The sequence below is a fragment of the Panthera tigris genome, chromosome X (assembly GCF_018350195.1).
Source record: "Panthera tigris isolate Pti1 chromosome X, P.tigris_Pti1_mat1.1, whole genome shotgun sequence".
In the NCBI taxonomy this organism is placed as follows: domain Eukaryota; kingdom Metazoa; phylum Chordata; class Mammalia; order Carnivora; family Felidae; genus Panthera; species Panthera tigris.
In genome coordinates this window covers 12,850,280-12,865,510 of record NC_056677.1, presented here as the reverse complement: position 1 = coordinate 12,865,510, position 15,231 = coordinate 12,850,280, and the positions used below count along the sequence as shown (strand labels likewise).

The 15,231-nt window shown below is 42.3% G+C and overlaps 1 protein-coding gene across 1 annotated transcript; it reads right to left on the bottom strand.

Annotated features, from left to right (window-relative positions):
- Positions 1 to 9,351: 9,351 nt before the first annotated feature.
- On the bottom strand, positions 9,352 to 10,572 carry LOC102966971 (E3 ubiquitin-protein ligase SIAH1-like). The gene has a single exon (XM_007092265.3). It carries the CDS (start codon positions 10,395 to 10,397, stop codon positions 9,552 to 9,554), a length of 846 nt encoding a protein of 281 aa, XP_007092327.2. The 5' UTR covers positions 10,398 to 10,572; the 3' UTR covers positions 9,352 to 9,551.
- Between the last annotated feature and the right edge of the window lie 4,659 nt (positions 10,573 to 15,231).

Here is a 15,231-nt window from a genome sequence, read left to right as displayed (position 1 = left end):
TCCGAATGGGGCTCCCTTTCCATCCTGGTAGCTTCCTTGGTACTACCTTCTCCTCTGAGAAGAATACTGGTGACAAGTTGGGGAATCCAGGTGGCACTGTGTGGTGATGTAGTGCCTTATTGTCAAGTTTGAAACTTCTTATCTTTTCCTTGAACAAGAAATTGTCTTGAAAATAGATGTATTGCTTTGATTCGTTTTCCCTGGGAGGGACTATGCTTTCAGTTAATACTCTGGGAGCATTTCGATATTGAGAGTAAGGTAAAAACCTAGAACATGGGAGCCCCTGGGTGGCTCAGTCGGTTAAGCATCTGACTCTTGGTCCCAGCTCAGGTCACGAACTCGCAGTTTGTGAGTTTAAGTCGCACTTTGGGCTCCGCGCTGACAGCACAGAGCCTGCTTGGATTTCTCTCGCTCTCTCTCTCTGCCTCTCCTCTGCTCACTCTCTCTGTCTTTCTCTCTCAAAATAAGTAAATAAACTCAAAAAAAATTTTTTTTAATTAAAAAAAAAAAGAATGAAGAAGGAAAAAGCATGATGGCACTTTCTTTGTTGTTCAAAGGAAGCACTATCTAAAGCAGGGGGTGGCAAACTATAGGTATAGGCTAAATCCCAATCTATTTTTGTCAATAAAGTTTTATTGGCACATAGCTGCGCACACTTTTTTTTTTTAACTGTTGTCTGTGGCTGTTTTCCTGCTACAGTGACAGAGCTGAGTAGTTGTCGGAAACCCGTAAAGCCTAAAACATTTACTATCTGCTGCTTCACAGAACCAATTTGTTGACTGTTATCTAAAAGGAGTGCTGTGAGAAAACTTCTTTACAAGTCTCTGATGGAGTCGCAGCTTTCAAAATCTTTTTTCTGTATAGTGAAGATACGTTCTTTCAAACATTTTAAAAGAATTCCTGACATGAAGTTCCACGTTGAAACACTACAGAAGAATCTCTTAAACTTCCGTCTTCAGCCACCTTGTTCCCTTCCCTAGAGGCTATTGTATCAAATGGTTCTGGGTCCTTCCTGCTACATACCATGCAGAGAGGATTGTTTCACCATAATGTTTAAACAGCATTCTTATTTCAGAGGAAACTATATTTCTCTATTCAGTGGAGAAAGAATAATTATGAAATACCAAGAAACGTACAAGGGAAAGGTCCGTACTCGGTTCAGCTTGTGACAGGTATTGTGCACGCACTGTGGGCCCAGCCCTGAACTGATGCAGCAGACAATATGGAAGACCTATAAGATGTTGTCCAGCTGGGCAAGGGCCTAATACAGTGCTTGAACCGAATCCTGAAGAGAGAGTAGGAGTTGACCAGGTGCATCTTTGTTATCAACATTAGCGGGACCAATCATTGGCTACCCCAAACATTTCCTAAGGATGCTCCTGAGTCACAGTGTGAGCCCACTTCCTCAAATAACACTGCTCAGATTTGGAGCATCCTGAAAATTGTGAGTCATTGTGAGGCCACTAACAGGGCAGAGATGCTTTGGTGGTGAGAGACCCAGCTTCCCACCCCAGGTTTTAGAAGAACTCCACGACCTTTTTTCTCTTCCCTTCTCTACTCCAGCTGCCTATAGACCAGCGCTATCCCAAAAATAAAACATGAAAAAATAAAATAAAATAAAATGCGAGCCACATGTATTATTTGAAATTTCCTAGTAGCCATATTCAAAAGTAGAAGCAAGTGAAATTAATTTTAGTTGCACAATATTATATAAACTTTAGTAGTATATTATATTATACTACTAAATATATTAATTACACAGCACAGCTCTAGATTCTATATAAAGAGGATGTACAGATCTACCACTCACTCATGGCAGAATCCCTGGGTATATGTCACAGAGCACAAGTATATATATTAATATCTCAATGCATCTCGTGTTGGGTTATGCATATTTTTGTTTGGGGTGCAAAGGGGTTCAGGAAGGCTCCCCCAGAATGTGCCACTTTGGCCCGTGGATTATTTTGAACTGAAGTCACTTGAGACCCTACAGACTCCAGAGGAACGTTTGTCCCTCCCTTAACTACACAGAATAATCTAAATTGGGGGGGAGGCCTTTCCCAGAATAAGGGTTATTAACAGAGATAAGTTTTATCTGAGTGACCCAGGTGTCTGGCAGGGCAAACATCTAATTAGCAAACATCTGCTCTTATTGCCCTGTGAAGTGCATTCCTTTCCTCTGAAGTCTCAGAACCCTACCTCTTCTCCTTAGTTTAGGGTCACATACAGACCTCATTTTGTTTGACTGTCTTTAGCAATTTCCATGTCTATGTGGGTTCCCTGAATGTATGTCTATTAAGTTTGGTTTTCTCCTGTTAATTTGACTTATGTCAATTTGATTCTTAGTCCAGCCAGAAGGACCTTTGAGGGGACAGGAATTCCTGCTCCCCAACAAGGTGAAATTCGTAGTTGCGTAACATCTGATTCTTTCAAGTGCTTCAATGGAGAGATAGAATAATGTCATGGCATCTTATTGGGGAGGTGATGACATGCATGTAAGGCTTTCTATGTTACTGAGACAAGCTGGCCACACATGTGGATGTGTACAAGAATGATTTGCTCTAACCTAGAATAGAGTTGGGAAGATTTATGGAATTGTGACATGTTTTATGAAGGGATTCCATAATAGCAATAATGGGACTTTCAGCTGTTGGATGAACAGCAGGAAATGCAATCATGCTGTGCAGATGGGAATTTAGTAAATTCGCAAATTGCACTAGACTCCCTTTCCACAGCTCTCCTGATTCCTGCCTGCTTCCGGCTTGATAATAAATAATTGTGGGGCACCTGGGCGGCTCAATTGGTTAAGTGTCTGACTTGGGCTCAGGTTGTGATCTTATAGTTCATGAGTTTGAGCCCCATATCAAGCTCTCTGCTGACAGTGCACAGCCTGCTTCGGATCCTCTGTCTCCCTCTTTTTCTGTCCCTCCCCCAATTGCGCTCCTTCTCTCTCCCCCCAAATAAATAAGCATTAAAAAAATAAATAATTTTATATTAGTACAGTTCTTTTCTAATCTAAAAGCCATCATGAAAAATGGCTTGTAGCCGGTGGGGAGCCCCTAATGCTAATGACAAATCAAAGTGGTTTTAAAATGTCAGTTAACAAAGGCAAACCATAACAGTATGGGAGAAAATCCTTTAAGTGGCTATGTAAAGGATGCCTTTCTAATGGCTATGTAAATGATGTTTTTCTTAATTTGGAAGTGAGATTTAATGTTTATTGGACATTTGTTTCAAATCTAGCATTTCGTCTAGTCTGTTGATCTCAACAAGTACATTTCAATTCAGACTAACCCCGTTTTAAGTGCTCAGTAGTGGTTCTCTCTGGCATGCCAGACTCTGTGGGTGGGGGCACAGAAGTAGGAAGCTTGGTGTCCAGAATACATCCTTAGTAAAAGTGTATATATGTTACTTCTGTCTTTAGCAATGAGAGGAATATGAGGACAAGACTAACCTTAACTTACTATTTGTATCTTGCAAAACTAGGACTCGCCAAAGAGTCAAAGTCCCCTTCATGGAGAAGGCACACCTTTTTATTCAAGAGAAAATGGAGCTGAATTCTCAGAGTAAACTGCCTGGCCAGGGGTGGTCTCCCTGAAAAACTACTGAGCTGAATTAGAAGGCACCTTCCACTATCACAGCAACTTCTTGATCAGAGTGTGGTAGGGTTTTTCTGAATCCATTTTCTCTCTGTTTAATCTGGAGCCAGACAGTATGGACTGGCTAGTTTTGGAATAGCAGTTATTTGCTCTTGGCATCTTTCCAGTCTTGTAGAAAAAGGCCAGCTTAAACTCAATTCAACTCAGGCAGAAAGAATTCAGAAAACAAAGGAAAAATAACATATAGCCTAGAACATCACATGGAAATACAGCACAAGTCAGGTAAATGCTTGAAGTATTTTTATTTTGTTTTATCTTGTTTTCTTTGTTTTGAATTTTTAAAAAATATTTATTTATTTTTGAGAGAGGGAGAGACAGAGTGTGAGCAGGGAGGGTTAGAGAGACCTGGAGACACAGAATCTGAAGCAGGTTCCAGGCTCTGAGCTGTCAGGACAGAGCCCAACGCAGGGCTCGAACTCAACTGTGAGATCATGACCTGAGCTGAAGTTGGATGCTTAACCAACTGAGCCACCCAGGCGCCCCTAATTTCTTTTATTTTTTTAAGAGTTGTCCATAACAAGTCAGTACAACATTTCATTTTTGTTATTTATGTAATTAAAAAAATTTCTGACACTGAGATCTGTGTCATTATGCACCTCCACTGGTGGCTCACTATCTTCCATGTCATCAAGGCACCTGATTTTTTTAGACCTCACTCCAAAAATGTTCTTAAAAAGGTATAACAAATCCCTGAAACATTGGCAGTGCTGTTTTGTGTGTGTGTTTGTGCCAAATTTATACAATTGGCATTGTACTGCAATTCTTTAAAAAAAAAATTTTTTTTTTTAATGTTTATTTTGAGAGAGAGAGAGAGAGAGACAGAACATGAGCAGGGGAGGGGCAGAGAGAGAGGGAGACACACAGTCTGAGGCAGGCTCCAGGCCCTGAGCTGTCAGCACAGAGCTGGACGCGGGGCTCAAACTCACCAACCATGAGATCATGACCTGAGCCGAAGTCGGACGCTTAACCGACTGAGCCACCCAGACGTCTCTCTGCAATTCTTATTCTATAGTTCACTGGTTTTGTTCAACACCATGTTTTTAAAAGTCTATCCCCACTGCTGTATGTACATTTAGTTCATTGCTTTGGGTTTCTGAGTAGTATTCTTTCCTCTGCATCCTTCACATTTACTTATGTATTTCTTCGGTTGCATCCACCTTCCGGCTACCACAAACAATGCTGCACAGAATGCCCTTGAACATGTACCCTAATGGAGCTATATGGACATTTTTCTGGAACGCACATATCCAGGAGTGGAATTGCTGGGCATTAGTGAATAGGCACGCTTAATTTAGCCAAAACTGGCCAGGTTGCTTTTCTGGAAAGTGGCTGTAGCAGCGTGTCCACATTCCCATGGGCAGGTGAGGATTGTGCTAGGTCCCACTGTATTTGTCAAGTATTATTCACTTTTCTACGTTTTGCCCATTTGCTGGGTGCAAAGTGGTATCTCATTGTTCTTTTGACATTTTCCTGATTATTTGTGATGGTAAACCGTTCTGATTTCCACCTTTGTGGATTGTCTCTTTTTAATCTGTTTTTTTTCCTTTGATATATATATATATATATATATATATATATATATATATATATATATTTGAGATAACATTTGTATACCATAAACTTTACCCAATTAAAAGCATTCATTGGCTTTTAGTATAGTCACAGTATTGTGCAACCATTACCACAATCCTTTTTAGAACTTTTTCATTGGCCTGAAAAGTGGCTATTCCTTTAGCTCAAGGAGAACGTTTAGGTTGGGCACTCCCTGTGACCTTGCTGGTTGTACAGGCCTGGACAAGAGGTCCGTGGACTCTGACTGTGCCAAGGCCCTGGTTTCTGCCTTATACAGCATGGCTCAACTTCCTTTGAAGTATGTGAACTTCCTCAGTGTCCTTCCCACGAATTCTTCTACAGCCCACGCCCTCACTTCGTGCTCGTTGTCAACATTGGTTTCTGTTTGCTTGCAATCAAAAGAACCTAAACTAAGTCAGAAATTTAGGGTTTGCAAGCAACAGACCCTAGAATGTGGAACTGATTGAGTTGTAGTGAATGGCAGAGCCCTTCCTCTTTTCTATAATAAAGGGCAGCATGGGGCACCTGGGTGGCTCAGTCAGTTAAGGATCTGACCTTTGGCTCAGGTCATGATCTCATAGTCCATGAGTTCGAGCCCTGCGTCGGGCTCTGTGCTGACAGCTCGGAGCCTGGAGCCTGCTTCGGATTCTGTGTCTCCCTCTCTCTCTGCCCCTCCCCCACTTGTGCTCTGTCTCTTTCTCTCTCAAAAAGAAAGAAACATTAAAAAAATATAATAAAGGGCAGCAAAACTGTTGATCAGATTATGATTCGTTTCCTCCTGGGACTGTGTATCTACTTGTAAAATGTCTAGATGTTTCCCAGGGTGAGCTACTTTTCTGCTTTCTTGAGGTACTTTGAGAGGGAGAGCTAAGCTTTGCTTCAAGATGATCCAGCTGAAAGTAGAGAACAGAGCTGGTGCACAGCTTCATGAAGAAAGCGTACGCCCTGGCCAATGATCTGATACGTCACAGGTCTGTCTGCCAGGCTCCCCTAGGAAGTGGGCCGCTATGATGGTATTGTGCTCAGCAGGGGAATCCTCTTACTGCCCTTTCTTGCATGGGGTCTGGAAGACACTGGGCAAAGGAAATCCAAAGGGCACCACCTCAGTTATTCAAGGACCTCTTTTCACTGCTGGAGAAGCAAATCAACAAGTGGACATTTACAAAAGATGATCCAGGAAGATCATGTCCATGCTTGAGATGTTGCTTTTCTTTTTTCCTTTTTATTAAATATTTTTGGTCTCTCTCTTCTCATGTAGTATATCAGATATCATGCAGGCCACAGATTGCAAGACCATAAGACACCACATCTCATCTTGCCTGAGCCATGGACATCACCAAGAGATACTTGACTTGGTAGCTCAGGGGGAAGACTAGCTTTAATTTTTAATTGTCTTCTAATGGGGAAGGGGGGTTTCAGTTCATTTTTGGTTTTATGTGGAGTAACTGTATTAAGTTAGGTGGTACCATTTAAAAAATGTGTGTACAAGAATAAAGGTGTGTGTGTGTGTGTGTGTGTGTGTGTGTGCATATAAACTATCAAAGATAGACTGTGGTATACATTTATTATTTTGTCTTCCCAGAGCAGGGAAGAAGACTGCATCAGTCAGGTTTCTGCTGTGATAATGCTACATAACAACTACCCGCCCCATCCCAACGGCTTATAAAAACATGTACTTATTTCTTACTCACGGGGCAGCCCTTGGCTTCTAGCTGCGGGTTGGTTTCTGGCCTGCTCCATGTATCACCAGTGGCTACTCAAGGCACGTTCTTGCCATTGCCAGTTGCAAAAGTGCAAAAGAGGCCAAGCCAAACCCTGTGAGCACAATGAAAGCCTCTGTTTCAGTTCCATTAGCTAAATCATTGAGGGTTGCAATTTATTCTCTGCCCACAGTAAAACCCTAGTAGAGGAGGGGAAGACAGGAAGAATTGAGGACAAATAATTCATTCTACCACATTCCCTTTTTTTCTGAGAAGTAAACCGTGTGGCCTAAATGTGTTTTTGCTCTCATCCAAAAATAATGGATACGTTTATTATCTATTCAGTTGCTCATGTTAGAAGCCTGAGCCATAAGAGAAGGTCCAGATTGGGAAGGGAGGAGCATTTGCTTAACTTCAGATATATTGAGTTTGAGGTGATTATGGGATAGTCAGAGAAATGACAAGACTGTTGGCTATATAGATCCAGAGCCAAACCATTCTGGTTGTCTACATTCCTACTCAAGCTCCTCCAGGTTTTATAAGTGGGGCTGCTGATGAGTGTTAAGAGTTTCTTAGAGTCCTCTCCACTAAGGTGTCCTTATGATGTAACTCTCATGGAGTTATTCTGGATTTTGAGCCAAGATTGGTCCCATTGCCTTTCATAAATAACTCTGTGAGTTACTAAATAGCAACATCAGGGTCCTCTCTGTGAAATTCCCGTGCAGATTTTTATTACTTCAGAGAAGTTTTATGACTGAAGGGCTTTGGCAAGTAATATTTTTCAATCTAGACCTGCTTTAGTCCACCATTTGTAAAGATGCTCCGGAAAAAGAAGTTTCAGTCATCATATCTTGTTCAAATTGTCTGTATTGATTAATGGTCTCTTGTTTGCTTCCTTTTGCTTGTTGTATTTATAGCTCACATTACTTATAATTGTTGGACAACATAATACGGACCAGATGGCTTCATTATTCTATGTTTCACATTTTGAATTTTAAATGTTGTGTTGAACTGCCTGTCTGTGGCCAGCTGTGTCCTGGAGGAGATATGGGGCCAAACCATAGTTCAAAGATCCCAGGCCGGATATCATGGACAATAAGTGCTGTTGAGGTGTTAGCATTTGAGGTTTCCTCTGATCCCTCTGCCCTTGGAAATTCAGACTGGAAGGCCAGGGGGAGAGAGAGACTGCATCAAAGGCCTTCTGAATCACTCAGCCGGCCTATGATTGCATTGTGTTTGAAAAGGCTCTTGGGGCACCTGGGTGGCTCAGGTTCAGCATTTGACTTCGGCTCGGGTCATGATCTCACAGTTCGTGAGTTCGAGCCCTGTGTCAGGCTGTCTGCTGTCAGCACAGAGCCTGGTTCAGATCCTCTGTCCCCCCTCTCTCGGCACCTCCTCTGTTTATGCTCTCTCTCAAAAATAAATAAACATTAAAAAAAAAAAGAAAAGAAAAGGCTCTTTACCAGTAAGCTCACAAAATTTATTATGCGTTAGGAATTTTAAGTATAGTTACTAATATTTTAAGATAAGAATATCAGTCAGGGACTGAGCAGGAAACAGATGATACACTCAAATAGGATAACTGAAGAATGGTTCCATAAAGGACTATCTACAATAGTATGGGTTAAGGAAAAGAAGGTACAGTGAAGTAACAACAGTCTTTTCTGGCCTCAAATTCAGGCTAAAACATTGGCTCTTCTTGGGTTATGAGCCTACTGGCTTTTGTAGTGGAACTTACCTCATCAGCTCTCCTGGATCTCAGGTCTTCAGACTCAGACTAGAACTATACATTAGCTTTCCTGGGTCTCCACCTTCTCCAGCTTGTTGACTCATCCTGCGAATCTTAGGACTTAGTCTCCATAATTGTATGAGCCAATTCCTTATAATAAAGTGCTCTCTCTCTTTCTCTCTCTCACTTGGTCTCTTCCTCCCCCCCCCCCCCACGCATGCACGTGTGCACGCGCACATGCACACAAAGTTTGGGGGCACACACACAAAACAAAAACCTGGTATTTTTCAACAGTACGCTCAGTCTACAACACAAATTCAGAATGATTTTACAATGCTTCCTTTCTTAATACAAAAGATGCCTATCTTGGGGCGCCTGGGTGGCTCAGTCAGTTAAGTGTCTGATTTTGGCTTAGGTCATAACCGGTCATGACCTCACAGTTGGAGCTCTTGGGCTCTGTGCTGACAGCTCCAGATTCTGTGTCTGGAATCTGCTTGGATTCTGTGTCTTCCTCTCTCCCTCTCTGCCCCTCCCCCCACTCACACTGTGTGTGTGTGTGTGTGTGTGTGTGTGTGTGTCTCAAAAAATAAAATGTTCAAAAAAAACCCACAAAAGATGCCCATCTTGGGTGTGTATATATATATATATATACACATATACATATATATATTTATTTATTTCATTGGTTTACTGTTGACTTATTTTTAAATATGTTAGTGTTACTACATTCAACTGTTTCCTGTGTTTAACAGCCTTTCCTTTTATTCATCTTCATGTGTCTAGCTTCCACCCACCAAAGTTTCAGGTCCGCAGGCAGATGGGTGACTTTATTCTATGTGAAACTGAATGCAGTGGTTTTAAACGCTGTCCAGAAAATGTTTGATTGCCATTTCAACACATGAAAATAGTTACATTGATGCCTAAATTGTCATTTTCTGCAAAAAGCTGTGCAGTGCTGGTGTTAAAGACTAGGCAGTCGCTCTTCCCAATGGCTGTTGCAATTTTCTCATCAATAGATCTCGGAGTCGCTTCCCAAGCCAATTGCCGCCTATCACCATTTAGTTCAAATCTATAAGCAAAATTTTCAGCTTGCTTGCGTGTTCCTATCAGCTGTGCGATTGCAAAGAACTGCTGGTGACCGTCGTAGTTTTCCTCTTTCTCCAAGACCAACAAGAAGTGAAAACCAAAACAGGACTGCAGCATCACCCAGTCAACAGCACCGGGAAGATTAATTTGTGTAGCAAGGAAAACGACTTCTTCTCCCTCTAGGGTTATAATGGTCTCATGGTGATGCATCAGATGGGGCGTTACAGTATCCAGAGAGCCTTGCCATTTACAGGAAGTACCAGGGCACGGGCACGGATAAGGCCTATACTTACAGAGGTCTTCGTGGTCTGCTTTTGCAGTGTGTCTCAGAGTTTCCTCACATCCAGAAGAGGCATATTTACAAGGGAATAGCAAGGAATCGCCCACTTTCTCCAGAGCCAAGTTGCGAAAGGATCCCAACTGGCTCAGGCAGATTGGACAACGTGTGAGCTTTGGGCGACAACTGCCACAAACAAGATGGCCACCCTGACACTGAAGAATGGGTGGTAACACAACGTCAAAGCATTCCTCACACTCAAAAAGACTCATCAACTCATTATTGGTTGCGGTTGTGCCAGCCAGGGCAGGCACCTTCTTGGGCGGTGAAGAAGGCGAGGCTCCAGTAGGCGTAGGTGCAGCCCTGCGGCTCATTTCCGTCGGCAGAGAGTGCGCCTCGGACCCCCGGTCCTGGCTCAAACGCGCTCCATCGCCGCCGCGAACTCCCGCCACCGCGGGCAGCGCCACCGCCTCTTCCCAGTGCCGGCACCGACGGGACGCCCCGGGCCGCCGCTCGAGAGCGCGCCCCGCAACGACTGGCTCCCCACGGGCCGCCGCAGCCGTCGTCGTCGAGGCGCGTTCTCGAGCACGCCGCCGCGTTCAGGCGCGTTCTCGAATCTGCCGCATTCTCTAACCACCACGCACTGCGGTGGCCGCCGTGAGGAGGCGCGGCCCCGCGCCCGCAGCCCGGGAGTGGGGTGGGGGGGCTGTTTTTGGAAGAATTGACCCTTGTCTTCCATCCCAGAAACATGTTCTAACTTTCCATACATTCAGGACACCTTCCCCCGCCCCCCCATAAGTATAGATAACAAAAGCCGCCTGCAGTTATGTTCAGTATTCTATGCCTTTTATTTGAATATCTGGAAGTAATATTCACTTTATTATGCGACTTAAGCAGCAAATAGTGCTCATTTAATCACTTAGTAGTCTAAACGTTTGCAACATTCCAAATGTCTGGTTTTGAATACGGAAATTCTTTTTGCTCTGCTCTGAGAATTACTGAAAACCTCTGATTCATAATTAGGTTGAAGAGAAGGAAAAGTATTAAAATTAGATTAATCAATTTTATATATAACTTACATAACAGACAGTCATGTGTAACTTTTGCATTTGATACGTACCATTGTCGCTTTGACAGAAGCCCCCTCCCAGCTTTTGATTTCATCATGTAGCAAAGACTTGGAGGGGATGGGTTTGAGATTTGAATCAAATTGCCTTCATAATTTCTGGGTGAGTCAGGATTATATGTTCAATCCAGAGTTACTCAACAATCAGTAATGAAGCTGCTTGGATATCTAATATCCTCCAGCACCATTCCCCCACAACCACCACCTCAATGCTTAGAGAGGAAGAAGACTACTTTCAAATAGTAAGACTCCCAATGAATAAGAATGATCAAAAGATGTTATCAACATTCTTTGTTGTTGTTGTTGTTGTTGCTGTTTTTCATGTTTTAATGAGATTTTGGTCCAGTGGCGTAAGATAGCAGATGCCATTCCAATTTATTACTTGGGTTCCCCTACAGAAATGGTTCTGGAAACACCAACAGGTTTGTACCGTTACATGAGGCAGAGGATGTTTGGAGATGAATCTTGCAAGTGAGAGACAGGGAAGGAGAGAGCACTGATTAGTTTTCTGTCTTCAGTCTGGGTCAGCAGTCACCTGCTCCTTTGCTTTGTTTTAACCTCTCCTCTCTCTTGCCAAGGGCAAATCTGGTTTTATTTAGAGAAGCCGTGTCCAAACCAGAAACTACATAGCTGCGAAAGATGCCTATTTGGGGGAATTATTTTTCTTGATACCTTTATCTAAAATGAAGCAGATGTGAGAATGTGAAGAGAAAGTCTCAATGTGATATGTTTGGGGGAAGGGATGACAGGGTTAATTTTCAGTATATTTTAATTTAAACAAGATGTGAGTTGGCTCTAGTCACATAGGTGGAATGGGGCTCCTTTGTGGCAGTGGGTATCAACCCAGGCTACACATTAGAATCACCTGGGGTGGTGTGGAAAATGCTAGTGCTTCAGCCCAACCCTCAAGAAGTTCTTACTCAATTGGTTTGGGACTGAGCCTGGGCTTTTTTTTTTTTTTTTTTTTTTTTTTTTAATTTGAGAGAGAGAGAGAGAGACAGAGAGAGAGACAGAGAGTATGAGCAGGGGAGAGGGGCAGAGGGAGAAAGAGAGAGAATCTTAAGCGGGCTCCACACTCAGCACAGAGCCTGATGTGGGGCTCAATCCCACGATCCTGGGATCATGACCTAAGTGGAAATCAAGAGTCGGATGCTCAACCGCCTGCGCCACCCAGGCGCCCCAGGCCTGGGTCTTTTTAAAAGCTTCTAGTGATTCCTTAGGGCAGCCAGTGTTGTGAACACTGTTTGGGGGAGATCACCAAGGGTCTAGGGGGATCAGATTTTTTAACAACGTGTGAAGCAAAATCAGCAAGATTTGGCAAGGGATTGCAAAATTGTGTGTCACTAGTAGACATTTATTTTAATATTTTTTTAATTAAAAAAATTTTTTTAATGTTTATTTATTTTTTAAGAGACAGAGAGACAGCATGTGAGTGGGGAAGGGGCAGAGAGAGAGACGGAGATACAGAATCCAAAGCGGGCTCCAGGCTCTGAGCTGTCAGCACAGAGCCTGATGCGGGGCTCGAACCCATCAGCGGTGAGATCATGAGCTAAACTGAAGTCAGACGCTTAACCGACTGAGCCACCCAGGCACCTCAGTAGACGTTTATTTTAAATCATCTTGTTAGGTAACACCCAGTGTCCAACTAGTTGTTTGTGGGGTTAGTTTTTTTCTAAACTGACTTTTTCATCCTGAAATAATGTTTCCATTAAGTGAAGTAGAGTGTCATTATCTCGCATGTGTTTTATTTAAAGTCCCATCTTGACCTTCCGAAATACAACTGTTTAGAAAGACCTGACACAGCACGGTCAGCTTTCAGATTGTGCAGCTATGCTTGCCTGCCACTGTTATCAGGTGATTACTGCAAAACGTGATCTGAAAAATAGTCATTTTTGGGCCTTCTTTCCTTCCTAAAACATACATGACCATGTTAGTTGTTTCATGAAAAAATTGTTGGCTCTTATTTCAGCCTTAAAGTTATAATTTATGTTGGAAAACAAAGGTCATTAAACCTTTTGGGACTTATTCAGTTGTTCATTCATAGGGTACAGGGGATTACAGATATTTCCAGGGCCTGCTAGGCCTCTCATTTTCCCCAGCTTCCAAAACAGTTCTGCTTAAACATGTGCAGATTAAGCCAAGATTAAACTCATGCTTCTGATTATTCTTTATTATTGTTTTTTAACTGACAAGTATTACATTGGCTATGTTTTTGTCACTTTCCTCTGATGTTCCAATTACCCAGTCATCAAAGATCATAATGAAATAAAAAGAAAGGACAACGTTAAAAAATGATTTCTATCACACTAGGGTGTTGACATATGGTGATAAAACTAGTGTTCCAACCTGGGAATGAGCCTACATGATTCATAGGTCCTTCTTTCCTATGAGAATTGAGTCAAATTAAAAAAAAAAAAAAAAAAAAAAAAGGAAGGGGTTGTGCCCAGCTGGCTCAGTCAGTAGAATATGCAACTCTTGATCTTGGGGTTGTAAATTCGAGCCCCATGTTGGATGTAGAGAGTACTTAAAAATAAAATCTAAAAAAAAAAAAAAAAAAAAAAAAAAGGATGATGCATCAGTTGGGATTAGTTTGACTGTAACAGAAGCTCCCAATAGAGCTTTGTGCTTCTCACTTTAAAGCACTAGAGGTGGTCCTTCCAGGGCTTATGTGGTGGTTCTGTTCCACAAAGTCCTCAGAGGCCCAGGCTATCTCCAACTCTCTCCTCTGCTATCTTTGAGGTCTGACCCTTATCCTAATGGTTCAAGATGGAACTAGAGCCATCACATCAACATGTTAAGCAGCAGAGTGAAGGAAGAGGTGATGGGAGGCAGGGTAGGGGAAAGAAGGAGCAAAGGTGAGCTCTTGCTCTTAGGAAAGATCCTCAGATAAGATCATACAATGAGATCACATTTATAACTCATTGGCTAGAACTTAGTCATATGGCCAACCTAGCTGAACAGGAGTCTGGGAAATGGAGACTTTAACTGATGACTGTGCGCTCAGGTGAAAATCAGCAGTTATAAGACTCAGAGAATGGACATTAGAATTGGATCAACAGTCTATGCCTTAGGTGGCTTAAGTTGGATTGGATCGTCTCTAGGCAGTTATTTTCTGAGGTTGAATTCTGCTCTACAAACTTTTAGTTTTTCTCGGAGACTCCCCTGTACACACAATTACTATTCAATAACTTTTCAGGATTTCTTCTCTATCTGCTTTCCTGTGGGACCACCATGGAATAAACAAATAGAAGTTCATAGAAATCAAATTTAGAAGACACCATCCTGCAGAGAAGTGTATTTTCATTCCAACCTATCTTTTCTTCACATAGACAGTTTATTCAGTTGTCTCATGATATGTATTTTTTAAAGATTTATTTAATTTTGACAGGGAGAGCACAAGCAGGGAAAGGGCAGAGAGAGAAGGGGACAGAAGATCCGAAGCGGGCCCTGTGCTGACAGCAGTGAGCTTGATGCAGGGATCGAACTCAGAAGCTGTGAGAGCCGAAGTTGGACGCCCAACAGACTAAGCCACCCAGGTGGCCCCTGTCTCATGATATTTTTATGAGAATCTTTCTGGGACTGATATCACAAGATGGACAAGGTGGTAACCCAAATGGAGGGATTTGAGAAATGTCACTAAAGGCCTTCCTACAAAAAAATAATCCTACAGCTTTCCCAACACATCACCTAAGATCACACCATTAATAACACATTGCTTTCTAAAATACAAAGTCTTTTGGGGGAATTATAAAGCATTAAGCTTTTTAGCTATTGATACTTTAATATGAATTAGTTCATAATATACATGAGATCCAGCTGGAATAGGAGATTTGAGACGTGATACGGAGGGAGATATAAATTAGGAACATGACAGGAAGACCTGGGTGAGGCCACAAATCTCTTCATATCTCCTAAGTATCCCCCATTCCAATGTATACCATTGCTTTCTACTGAAATACAAGGACACTGGTGGGAATGTTAAAGGGGATTGCCAAAAGAATGGGAGATGGCAGAGCAAAAAAGACAAATATCACCACTTCAGGCTCCAGTTGAAAAAGATGTTGCATACTTAGTTTTACTTG